A 12834-nucleotide genomic window follows, 5' to 3' on the forward strand; every position below is an offset into this window, starting at 1 on the left:
CTTTACGAACAACTTTTTTATATTCACCAAGTTTACTACGATACTCATCCCAGTATACTGCGGTCTTTTTACGCCGTGCCCGGTTAAATAGTTTGCGAAGAGTCTTACTAAGGTTCCGGATCTCCCCGGTTATTTAGTTGTCACTAAATAAATATAAAAGTGCGAAGGTATGACAATTATTGTGCAACTAATCAACCCCGATACTTATAAACACATATTTAAAAAAGTATTAAAACAATGAAATCAAGTTTAACGACGTGCACAAATATAAATAAGTTTTGTATGGTTTGTGGACTATTTTTACCTGCAAATAAAAGTCGATATATTACAAAACCCATAGAACGTGACATAGGTATATCTAAAACCGGAATATCTTAAACCGGATAGTTGCCAAGGATTTTCATGTGACATCTTCTCGAAAGCGGTCAAGAGAAAGCTTATTTGATGAGTGCTTTAAATTGGATACCGAATCCGGTATAACCTACGCAGTGGATATTCCTAATTTATTTAAAGTAATTGGATACCCTTATGATGGATCTGTCAAAAGCCTTAAGGGAGTGCTGCTCAATATTGGAAATATACATCCCTCCATTCCCATAATTTATGCCACAGATATTTAGGAAAATTATGAGAACTTGAAAGCTAGTTTAAGATTAATTAATTATAGTACACATCGCTGGGTCATACGCTGTTACCTAAAAATAGTAGCATTTTTCCAATAATCTATATATATAAAATTCTAACGTTACTGACTGACTGACTGACTGACTGACTGATTGACTGATTCATCATCGCACAGCCTAAACGGTTAAAGCTAAAGAGCTGAAATTTGGACAGGGGGTTGGTCTCCCACCAAATAGATCCACTAAGACGGGATTTTTGGAAATTCGAATGTTTAGGGGGTAAAAAAGGGTAAAAACGGGTAAAATCGGTAACCTCATATCTCCTAAACTAGAAAAGATACAAAAATAGTTTAAAGCTTATCGTCGTTCATTTAAAAAATAAGCGGACAGGTGTCTGGTACTTTTTTCAATTTCGGCCCCTTTAGGGAATAAACGGGTAAAAACTGTATTTTGGTACTTTTTTGCACCCCATGTATCTTTTAAACCAGTGAACATTCAAACAATATTTTTGACTCCTTCATAATTTGACGAAAAAATAAAAATATAAATTTAGTACTTTTTGGTTATTCGATGTTTAAGGGGTGAAAGTTGTACCTATTTTTGGTACTTTTTTCATAAAACATTGATTTTGGTTTATTAACTTATACATATAAATACGTAATAACGGGCTCCCACTACGATGTTACAATATTTTGCAATAGAATTTTATTTCGTTAATGGGTAGAAAAAAAGTACCAAAAACTGGAAATTTGATTTTATTCAAACACAATGATCCAATTTAGATAAAATTTTTAGATATAGAAACACTAAATATGCTAATGAGGTGTTATTTGGAAACCCGGTATATTTTTTGGTACTTTTTCATTCTCCATCTGGTAGTTTTTGAGTTTTCTTTGATATTGAAATCGAAACATGAAATTAATAATAAAGAGACTTAAGTTTTCTTTAAAATTAAACCTAGAAGCATGAAATTAACCATGTGAGCCCGGAGTAAGTGAGAATCTATAAAAGGGGACTTTTTGGTACTTTTTCGTACTTCGACTGGTACTTTTTGAATTTTCTATAATATTGAACCTAGAAACTTGAAATTAAGCATGTAGAGGACGTAGTAAATGAGAATCTATAAAAGCGTACTTTTTGGTACTTTTTCGTTCTACAAAAGGTACTTTTTGAGTTTTCTATAAAATTTAACCTAGAAAAATGAAATTAAGCATGTAGAGACCGGAGTAAATGAGAATCCATAAAAGGGGACTTTTTGGTATTTTTTCGTTCTTCAAAAGGTACTTTTTGAATTTCCTATAATATTGAACCTAGAAAGATGAAATTAAGTATGTAGAGGATGGATTAAGTGAGAACCTATAAAAGGGGACTTTTGGTACTTTTTCGTTCTTCAAAAGGTACTTTTTGGATTTTTGTATAATATTGAACCTAGAAACATGAAATTAAGCATGTAGAGCCCGGAGTAAATGAGAATCTATAAATGGAGACTTTTTAGTACTGTTTCGTTCTACAAAAGGTACTTTTTGAGTTTTCTATAAAATTTAACCTAGAAACATGAAATTAAGCATGTAGAGCCCGGAGTAAATGAGAATCTATGAAATAATAAATAAAAGGGGACTTTTCGATTATCAAAAGGTACTTTTTGAATTTTTTATAATATTGAACCTAGAAACATGAAATTAAGATGTAGAGCCTGGATTAAGTGAGAACATATAAAAGTGGACTTTTTGAAACCTTTTCGTTCTTCAAAAGGTACTTTTTGGATTTTTGTATAATATTGAACCTAGAAACGTGAAATTAAGCATGTAGAGCCCGGATTAAGTGAGGGGACTTTTTTGTACTTTTCCGTTCTTTAAAAGGTACATTTTGAATTTTCAATAATATTGAACCTAGAAACATGAAATTAAGCGTTTAGAGCCTATTTTTAAGTGAGAACCTATAAAAGGTACTTTCTAAAATATTGAATATATAAACATAAAATTAAACACGCAGTATCCCAATTGAACGAAAATTGAAAAAGCATACTCTGGTACTTTTTTGTTCTTTTACTAATACTTTTCGAATTTTCTATAATATTGAACCTAAAAACATTAAATTGGACATGTAGCTTCCTGATTGTATAAAAATCTTTATGCGATTTTTTTGGTTTCTGGTTGAAAATTAAACATGCGTCATCCTGATTTAATGAAAATATATAAAAAGGCACTGTCTGGTACTTTTTCGTTCTTCAACTGTTTTTTCTAATTTTCTGTAATATTGAGACTAGAATCATAAAATCAAACTTAAAGAGTTCTCTAAAAGGGGAATTTTTGATATTGCAGATATATATACATTTACTTACAATAATGATATTTATTTTATTTCATTACGATGAGGGTAGCGAAGCACACTGGGTATAGCTAGTCGTATATATTATGCATGGATTTTTCAGTGTGGGTATTTTTACGAAAAAGTTTTGAAGCGTTACTAGAGATTTGAGGTCCCACAAGTGTGTTGAATATACACAGAACACGTCTGTGAAGAGAGGGGAATATTATTGTTGTAAAACAATTCTTTGGTTTGGACATTTTAAATCGAATAATAAGATATTGTCGCCCGGGAATTTAGTGATATACGCCAAAAATGCATTTCGAGTAAATCGATGTTGAAATTTAACATAATTTTTCTTAATAGGATTTTGTGATTTTACCATACATTTGTTTTGATATGAAGATTCTTCAAACTAATTTTATCTCCCGATCTCATAAACAATGGAATATTTTTATGGGTAAAAAATGGTGTTTGCTCTATACGCCATCCCAAGCATATTTCATTGCAAATATATACACGTAGAGCAAAATAGCGTTAAACACAACTTTTCCAAAAAAAATAATAATTTAGCATTTACATTAAACCAAAAATAAAAACTTTTTAAAACTTTTTTATATATAATAGAATATGATAAATAAAAAATAACCATCTCAATTTTTTTGAGTTAAGTAATAATTTTTGTCTGTTTTATATATAAAACTAAATAACAATTTTAAATCAGTAATTTTTTCACTTTGAATTTGTTCTTTTCTCACACGATCACAGTTTACGTAGGTAAAGTTTAATAAACAAGGTAAATGGAAACAGCTGGTTCACTTTTTTGTGTGTGTTTACATAAAAATACATCCCTGATCTAATGCAAATGATAAATAAAATTCCATTCGTATAACCAAAAAGAGTATAAAATTCGTATGATTTATATTATTTATGTTTATACCATTAGTAGTATAAATCAATAATAAGGTAAATGGACACAGCTGTCTCACTTTTTTGTATGTGTTTACATAAAATTTCATTTCCTGATCTAATGCGACTTGCATGTTTTTTTGAATCATTTCAAAAAATACGAATTTTTCATTCTTATTTTCACTCAATGTTTCATTACATATTCGGTTAGACCAAGGTATACTTAACAATGTACCAGCACCAGAGAAACCGCACAATTGTCAAGTTTTTATTTTCTGAAAGCGCTCGACGAGATCTTGAAAAAACATGCTTGGACATACTACTTATCTCTTATAATATCCGAGTTATAGGCATTTAAAAATTTAATGATACAAAATTTACCATACCTTGGTCCGCCTATTTTTGAATATTTTATTAAAGACTATAACATTGTATATACAATAAAAAATATAATTTTATTATGAGCCACGCACAACAACACCTAAATCACCCCACACAAACCACTTTTCCCACCCACCGAAATATAGAACACAATTTAATACAATATCATCAGTTAGTATAATAGCTTTTTTATTTGAACTGTTTATCTTAAACATAATACAATTAATTCTTACAACCTATTGATTAAACAAGTATTACATAATAAGCGTAAAAGTAAATTTCTGAAGGGGACCTTGTAGGGTGGTAGGGTCAACTATGGACCGATCCTCACTAAATTTGGTAGATAGATTTTGGATGGGGGGTAGGGTCATTTATAGTCCGATTCTACAAAAAATTCTACATCATTTAATCGCTATACTCGAATTATACTCCGATTTCGGCTCATATGAAACTTATGTCTGTCGAATTTCATTGCTATACTCGTACTCCTAAAACAGTTATGACAGTTTAAACTGTTTTTTTTTTTTTTTTTGGAAGATGTACTGAATTTCGTTGAAATCGGATAGGGTTATGTTTAAAATTGCCATTTTTCTTCGAAATATTGAAATTGTAGTTAATAATTCAATTAAGAAAACTATTAATTTCTGATTATTTTTAGGGCTGCTACATAACTGGTCTTTACATAGAAGGCGCTCGATGGGACTTAGAGCAAATGCAACTAGATCGTTCGCATCCTAAAATTCTAGTTGAAGAATTACCAATATTGTCTGTAGTTCCTATAGAGGCTCATAGACTTAAACTACAAGTATGTTTAAATATATTTTATACACATTTTTTTATATTTAATTGACATCATACAATTATCTAAATTTTTTAGAACACATTCCGTGCCCCAGTTTACATGACATCTCAAAGACGTAATGCCATGGGAGTTGGCCTTGTATTTGAAGCTGATCTTGTGACTTTCGAAGGACTTAAGCCATTGGGTTCTACAAGGTGTTTGCTTGACGCTAAATAAAGACTGATTTTATTATTTTCTAAATAAAATATTATTCTAATGCAATTTATAAACTATGGCGACCAATAAATAAAGAACTTCTTTCAATATGTGTTTTTACATAAAAGAAATTATTCATTATGTCTTGGAATTATTTCTTGCATATTTTAAATGAAAATAAATTTAATTCGAAGAATTAAAATATATGTTATGAATATTTAAGCGAATAAATCTTTTTATGATACTTTTTATTTTTATAAACTTTTTATATTTTTTAAAAATGTTGTATTATTTTAAAAATTGTATTAAGTGACTATCGGATTGTTAAACAAGTTAAAATGTATAGTCGGACCAGTGAGTAATTTTATGATATGGATAGAATTTTATGGTGATATTAGTTATCAAAAGTAATTGTTTACAATGAAGTGATTTTCTTAAGGGATCAAACTGACATAGCTTAATCGACTCAGAAACTGATTCAGAGTGTTACAAACACATCAGCACAAATACATAATACCCTCCCCAAATCTCCTCAAAATGAGCAAGTCTGAGGTTAGTATGATGGTACGTATTCTGAGTGGACACATAGGATTACGTGCACATCTATACAAAATTGGACGTGCGGATTCAGAGCATGTGTAGAGCATGTGGAGAGGACAGTGAAACTCTGGAGCACTTTCTTTGCCACTGTCAGGCATTCGTCGAAGTTAGATCCAAGTATTTTGGAAGTGATGTTATTCCGGAAATAACATTCCTAACTAACACTGATTGAAAGATTCTTAGGAATTACGTTCAGGAAACTGAGTTCCTGAACACTGAAAAATAATTCAGTCAGTTCCGTTTTTTTTTTTTTTTTTTTTCATGATAAGGAGCGCACAACAGGCCCGATAGTGGCCTAGGTGTATTTCTTCGGATTTGATGTAGTATACATCCTCCTATCAACCTAACCTAACCTAACCTAGTGACAACTAAATAAAAACTACTTTGATTACATTATTGGGAGTTCTAAGGTATTTTTAAAAAAAATTGTAGAATTTAGAATAACTATAATATTATTTATAGAGTTTGGAATTATTGTATTAAATTAAAGAAGCTAGCTTTAACTTGACAGAATAAAAAATATCCTTAATGGGTTTTTATCCTTTCATATTCTTGAAAGTTTTCATAATTTTTAACTTTATATCATAGAGATAATGGCACTCCGTTTCACATTGTCAAATTTCATATTTTTATGAATATTATTTTATCTAAAATATACTTTGAAGTTTTCTGATATGAAAAATTTATTAATATATTATCTGGGATAATTAAAAAAAATAATAAAAGTTAAACAAATAGAGATGTGAACACCAAATTTGGAAGTGATGTACTCCAAGCAAATATCTCTTTTATTAATATATTTTTTGGAAAAAAATTGTTATAACATTTCAAAAAATTTAATATTAATATTTTATTCGACCTTTCAATTTCTTCAAATCAAATCATTAAACGAGCTCGAGGTCAAAGTTTTAAGTTTTTCAATTTATTTATTTATTTTCTTCAATATTTCGCCATCCACTGGATAGCATCTTCAGGAATAAAATGAGTAACAATAAACAAACAATAAAAACACGTCACAATGCTTTTACATATAATATTGCACACTGCAATATTATATGTAAAAGCACAAACTAAAAAAACATTGACAATTAATTTTTGTGTGTTGAAATTAAAATTGACAAAACAAAGTTGTATATTTTAATATTGAAAATGAAAAAATTATTTAAAATAAACTTATTTTTTGCAAAAAAGAGATTTTAAGTCCGAAAATATATTTATTAAATGTTTACTGATTAGATGTGGGCAAAATAAATTAAAAAATCTGCGAATGTAGAAATTTAAATGTTATTTAGTTTTCCTAAAATTTTAAGTACGATTTCATGCAAGTATGTATGTTTGGAAAGTGTGGTGAAAGTGGTTGGAGCTCCAATACTAATACAAAAATTCTACCAATACATACTTAGAGTTAGGTACCGAATGACAACTCCTTTACGTACCAACTGACAAGCCCCAATTTCTTTATATTCTTTGGTACTATCCTTGAAGCTTTCCAAATGCGAAGGTATTTGAACGTCATTAAAATTGTATTTAAAACATGAAGTAGAAAACTTTCAACAAATGGGTACATTATTTTTATACATTTTGCTGGAACATCATCCGAACCTAAAGCATTTAACCGTTATGTCAATACCCACATACCCGGGTATGTTTTTCATTTTTGAAGTGATATATCTCGAGATCTATATATATCTTTCAGCGTAATGTTTTCTATACATTTTCCAAAAATTAGTTAGATATATAATAAACCGATTTATGACCGATTTTCTATTTTTACCTCGTGTATCAATACCCAACATATCTGGGAATGTATACAAATTATATGTCAGTTATCGGACAAAAATTAAGTTTCATTATAAATTTTATGTTTTATTATTAAAATTATTTATAAAAAATTTAACTAAACAACAAATTTAGTTCCAAATACAAAGTCATGTGTCTTTATTCATGAATTTGGATGTGATATATTTGTGTACCCTGTAACATTAACAAACACGGGCCGTTTTTGATGAATCAAATTTTTGTATTGTGTATGACTTAGTAAAGTAAAATTATCCTGAAGACGTTTTTCTTTAGGTTTTTTGCATATGATATTTTTTTATATGAAAGCAATAAGGAAACTTTAAAATATTTATTGCTAATATGTAATGGTTTATGATCAAAAACTATTTAATTTATATATACAGACGTTTTATTAAATTAGTTTTAGTAATTATCTGAATTATACACTAGAAATGTATAAAAATATATTTCATATAAATTGTATGACATACCCGGGTATGTTGGGTATTGATGTACTTAATTTTGATCGGGTATAGACAAGAAAGTTAACCTTATTTTAGAAACTGAAGACAACGTTCTTCACCACTTATGTTTTAAAAACCAAAACCTTCAGGAGAAAATTCATTAAAATTTGGGAAAGGGAAAACTGTGAAGAAAAAAAATACCTGTAAAATGAGTATGTAAATAAAATAGTAAAGGGAAAAAGAAGGCACTAAAAATTGTCCAGAGAACTGCATTGAGTTCATGTCACTAACAAGGCTCAAGGCTTGTTATAATGATGTTTTAACTTAGTTTTCGTTATTCCTATTACATCAGTAAGAGAACCATTGATGACATATTTAAATTTTACAAATTTTGTATTCCTTGATGAAGCATTTAAACTTTGAATGTTAACTTGTGCAAGTTTCAAATCATTACTGTTTTTAAATTGATTTCTTAATATGGTATTGTCATGTGCTAAAGAACCCAAATTATTAAGGGATTATTAGAATTCATAATATGTTTTTAATTTTTAGTGCAAAAACAAAAAAATTAAAAAAATGCATGTATATATGTATATAATACAAATAACATTGGCTAAATAATTCACAAATAATGCCATATAAGTATAATTAAAAAATTTATAGAGATCTTAGTTTCTTTTAAACTAAGGGTTTACATAGTTTAAAAAGAACTGCAATTGAAAAACTTAACCGTAAACGAAGTGATATTAGTTTTTGCAGTAAAATGTGAATAGGATTTGTGAAATACTTGTTACAATACTTGTCCCAAAGCTTTTATCGATATTATCGACTACATGAAATGTAAGCAAACAGATGTTATATGTGCTGAAGAAAACACGAAACAAAACGATAGTCGCGACTATGAGGTTATAAAATGCAAACAAAAATTCTAATTTTATTATGTGTAATGAAAAAAATAAATTAAATTTACGTTTCGATAAAACACAATTTCCTTCATCAGCAATGCAATTGGATCGATTATGAAAAGGAAACACAATTTATAAATATATATAATCCTTAATAGGTTTCTGTTCTACGGTTGCTAAAATTTATTTTTTTTTTAAATTTAGTTGGTTATTATATTTAAAAATTTTGTGGAAAAGTGGAAAATTCTGGAGATAATTTTCCATTAAAATTTACTCAATAAAATCTATAAAAACAACATTAAAAAATCTAATGTCGACTAGAACTAGAACCATTAATTCCACGCTTTAGAAAATTGGTTACAAATCCTATTGAAACGATAAATTAATATATGAAATAACTACATCACTCATTACAAAAATTTGGTTTTTTTACAGTATTCCACAAATAATTATGCATTTAGATTTTTCTGCAAAAGTGATACAAATTCTTATAGATTTTATTCAAGTAAACCAATGTTTCGTTGTACCCTTACAAACAAATTCTTTTATCAGACCTTTTCTAAAAAAACCCTGAGTTATGAATGTAAAAACAATATTGTAATTTTTTAATTATTTTGTGATAATTTGTTTTTTCATTGCCCATTTATTGCTGATTCTTAAAATGTAAGTGCCGATAAACGCCGATTTTTTGGGTAAACATTGCTGATATCTCTACAAATTTATCTGACAATCCTGTGGCCATAGAAAAAGAAATACACTTGTATGAGTATTTATAGATAGATAGATAGATAGATAGATAGATAGATAGATAGATAGATAGATAGATAGATAGATAGATAGATAGATAGATAGATAGATAGATAGATAGATAGATAGATAGATAGATAGATAGATAGATAGATAGATAGATAGATAGATAGATAGATAGATAGATAGATAGATAGATAGATAGATAGATAGATAGATAGATAGATAGATAGATAGATAGATAGATAGATAGATAGAAAGTTTTGTCATTAAATAATTTGTGTCGTATTTTATTGTCAAAGAATCGTAATTTACACAGAATTTGCGTTACAAAAAGATAAAAAACACAAAAATTGGTTGAAAAATGTAAAAGTTATTAAAAATTCCCTAGGCCATTATCGTGTCTCAGAGCACTTGAATTCGAAATGTGATGAAAAAAATAAACATATTTTTGAAAATATTCTAATAAAACAATTGTATTACTTAAAATATATCTGTAGTTACTTGAATATGAGTTTTTGTCCTTATAGAATAACGTAAACCTGTTCTCAGCTATGGTCGAAAAATTTCGATATTTTTAACGATCGCTTCATATAAAACAGTAAAAAAATTAGGTCAATACCTCTTATTTCGCCCCATTTTTATGTAACATTTTGCAAAATTAGCCTTTTTATTATATTGTTGCGTATTTTAAATGGAACCTTTTGTGAATTTGTTATTCCACATATTTCTAAATAAAAATCAAGAGTTTCATGCAATTTGGACGCCATTAACCAATAAACTTTAAAGGTTTTGTTATATTTGCAATTTTTGATAAAAACTAGTCGAAATTGTTTCTATTTTAGTAGATTATCATAAAACTTAAGAAATTTATTTATTAACAACCGATATTTACAATAATAGTTTAAAAAAATAAATTAACCCTTAAACGGCCTTGGGATCAAAGTGACCCCAATGTTTTAAAAACATACAAATTTGGATATGTTTCAATAAAACCCGTTTGCAATCCCATTAATTCAGCTTAAAAAAATTTTGGCATTAAACCTTTTTGAATATGGACAATAAAACGAAAAATAAATAGTTTAATGACAAAACTTTAAGTTAAGGTTAACGTAATCCTATTGACCTAATTTTTTCCACGACTTATTTTTATAACCCGTGGAACAATTCTAGGGGGGGGGGGGGACTGTAGGAGAATTCTTTCCTTCATACAAGCTTGGAGCACTCTAATGTCTATCCATGCAAATGTAATGGTTATTGTACGTTATTTCAAAGTAGTGCGATCCTTAAAAAGATATAGCAAAGTATTAAACGCAATTAATGGTCATTTATTTGGGAGAGTTCTAAAAGTGTGAATAATAACAATAATTTTGTTACATAACCAACTAAATCAGAGTTTAGTTTGTTATAGATATGTACATATTTATATATGTATTTTAACTTTTTTTATTAATTGATGTCTAATTTTGATAAAAATTATTTAAAAACAAAACCTGATGAAATTTTCAAATTAATTTTATTTTATTATATATATGTATTCATTTTTATTTTAGCGTTTAAATATATATATTGCATATATTTATATTCATTTATATATAAATTCTATTAATTTTTCTATTAAATTTCGCAATGTCTCCTCATCAGTATCTTCTTTTGCCATATGATATGTCACCTGTAAACATCATCTATTTAACTCACAAGTTTAGGGGAAATGTAATATAAGAATTGTACATATTTATATATGTATTTTAACTTTTTTTATTAATTGATGTCTAATTTTGATAAAAATTATTTGAAAACAAAACCTGATGAAATTTTCAAATTAATTTTATTTTATTACTTATATATATGTATTCATTTTTATTTTAGCGTTTAAATACATATATTGCATATATTTATATATTTATATTCATTTATATATAAATTCTATTAATTTTTCTATTAAATTTCGCAATGTCTCCTCATCAGTATCTTCTTTTGCCATATGATATGTCACCTGTAAACATCATCTATTTAACTCACAAGTTTTGAGGAAATGTAATATAGGAATTGTAACAATGTCCTTATATCAATTCCATTCAACTTAATTGAGTTAGATCAAAGTTAACGGACTTTTCAGAGTTGTATACTTAACATTACTCTTTGTCGTTGCTTTAGCCAACTGGCAGTTAGCATTTAAGCAACACTTTTTGTTTTCATATGTTCTGTTTAATTATATTGCTCCTATTTAGTCGTGAATAAACAACAGTGCATTAAACATGTACATATGTATTTCCCTAATTACAGCACTTAAAATTTTACTGTTTGACTAAAAGTACCTAAACTTGTTTTACACTTGAAATCCAGCAGAAATGCTTACTGGTAATAATCGGAAAATACATTATTTAAAATGTAAAAAAAGTTAAGAATTTATACGTATTCTCTAAAATAATATAAACAAATTTGATTTTCCGCAAAACTGTAAAGGCTCAGTTAGTTTGAAAGTTCCGTAACGTTTCCGTTCTGTTGGTTGTTAAAATATTATCGAAACCCAATTTTTTTATTTTATTTCTTGGTCTTTTCATTTTTAGAATTTATGTTGAAAGTAATGCCAACTATTATGTTTTCTTTGACATATGTCAGAGTTTTTTTCTCTCACTTTTTAATTTTCGCGTTTTTCTTTTTAATTTTAAACTTCACTACATTAACCCCCATTTTGCTTCTCGAAGGGTAGTCATCTTTGCGCGATGCGATGGCTTAAGTGTGATGGCCCATGCAGGTTTTACTAGATAGGGACACCCATACTAGAGGGGCTCATGGCACTTATTTAGAACTATACCCCCCACCCGCAAGGTGTGGTAGCGACTGTTTCCCCTATGGGGCGGCTACCAGATCACTTTGGGTCTACCGTGTGTTTTAACCTTCTCGTGGCTGAGAGGGCACCCGCTAGCACCAGTGTGTTCATATTGGATCTGGTCCATTAGAACATCCTTCAAATCCAAAGAGTTAGCGAAGTACTTCTGAGCTTCAACCCAAGTACTTCAAAAGCTGCCAAAACCCTTACCAATGAAAAGTCGGCCAATTCCCGTATTTCGGGTGCTGCTAAGGCAGTCAACCCCGTGCCAGTCGTGAGCAATGGTGCT

The 12834-nt window shown here is 28.6% G+C and overlaps 1 protein-coding gene across 1 annotated transcript; it reads left to right on the plus strand.

Annotated features, from left to right (window-relative positions):
* The first annotated feature begins 4858 nt into the window (after positions 1-4858).
* LOC124419378 (dynein axonemal heavy chain 10-like) lies at positions 4859-5468 on the plus strand. Its single transcript, XM_046948543.1, has 2 exons — positions 4859-5025; positions 5098-5468. Exons 1-2 carry the CDS (start codon positions 4933-4935, stop codon positions 5236-5238), a joined length of 234 nt encoding a protein of 77 aa, XP_046804499.1. The 5' UTR covers positions 4859-4932; the 3' UTR covers positions 5239-5468.
* The last annotated feature ends 7366 nt before the right edge of the window (positions 5469-12834 follow it).

The sequence above is a fragment of the Lucilia cuprina genome, chromosome 4, assembly GCF_022045245.1.
Source record: "Lucilia cuprina isolate Lc7/37 chromosome 4, ASM2204524v1, whole genome shotgun sequence".
In the NCBI taxonomy this organism is placed as follows: domain Eukaryota; kingdom Metazoa; phylum Arthropoda; class Insecta; order Diptera; family Calliphoridae; genus Lucilia; species Lucilia cuprina.

Coding starts and splice junctions, on each gene's coding strand:
- LOC124419378 (XM_046948543.1), top strand. CDS start 4,933: ATGCAACTAGATCGTTCGCATCCTAAAATTCTAGTTGAAGAATTACCA. Junction 5,026..5,097: donor CTCATAGACTTAAACTACAA/GTATGTTTAAAT, acceptor TAAATTTTTTAG/AACACATTCCGTGCCCCAGT.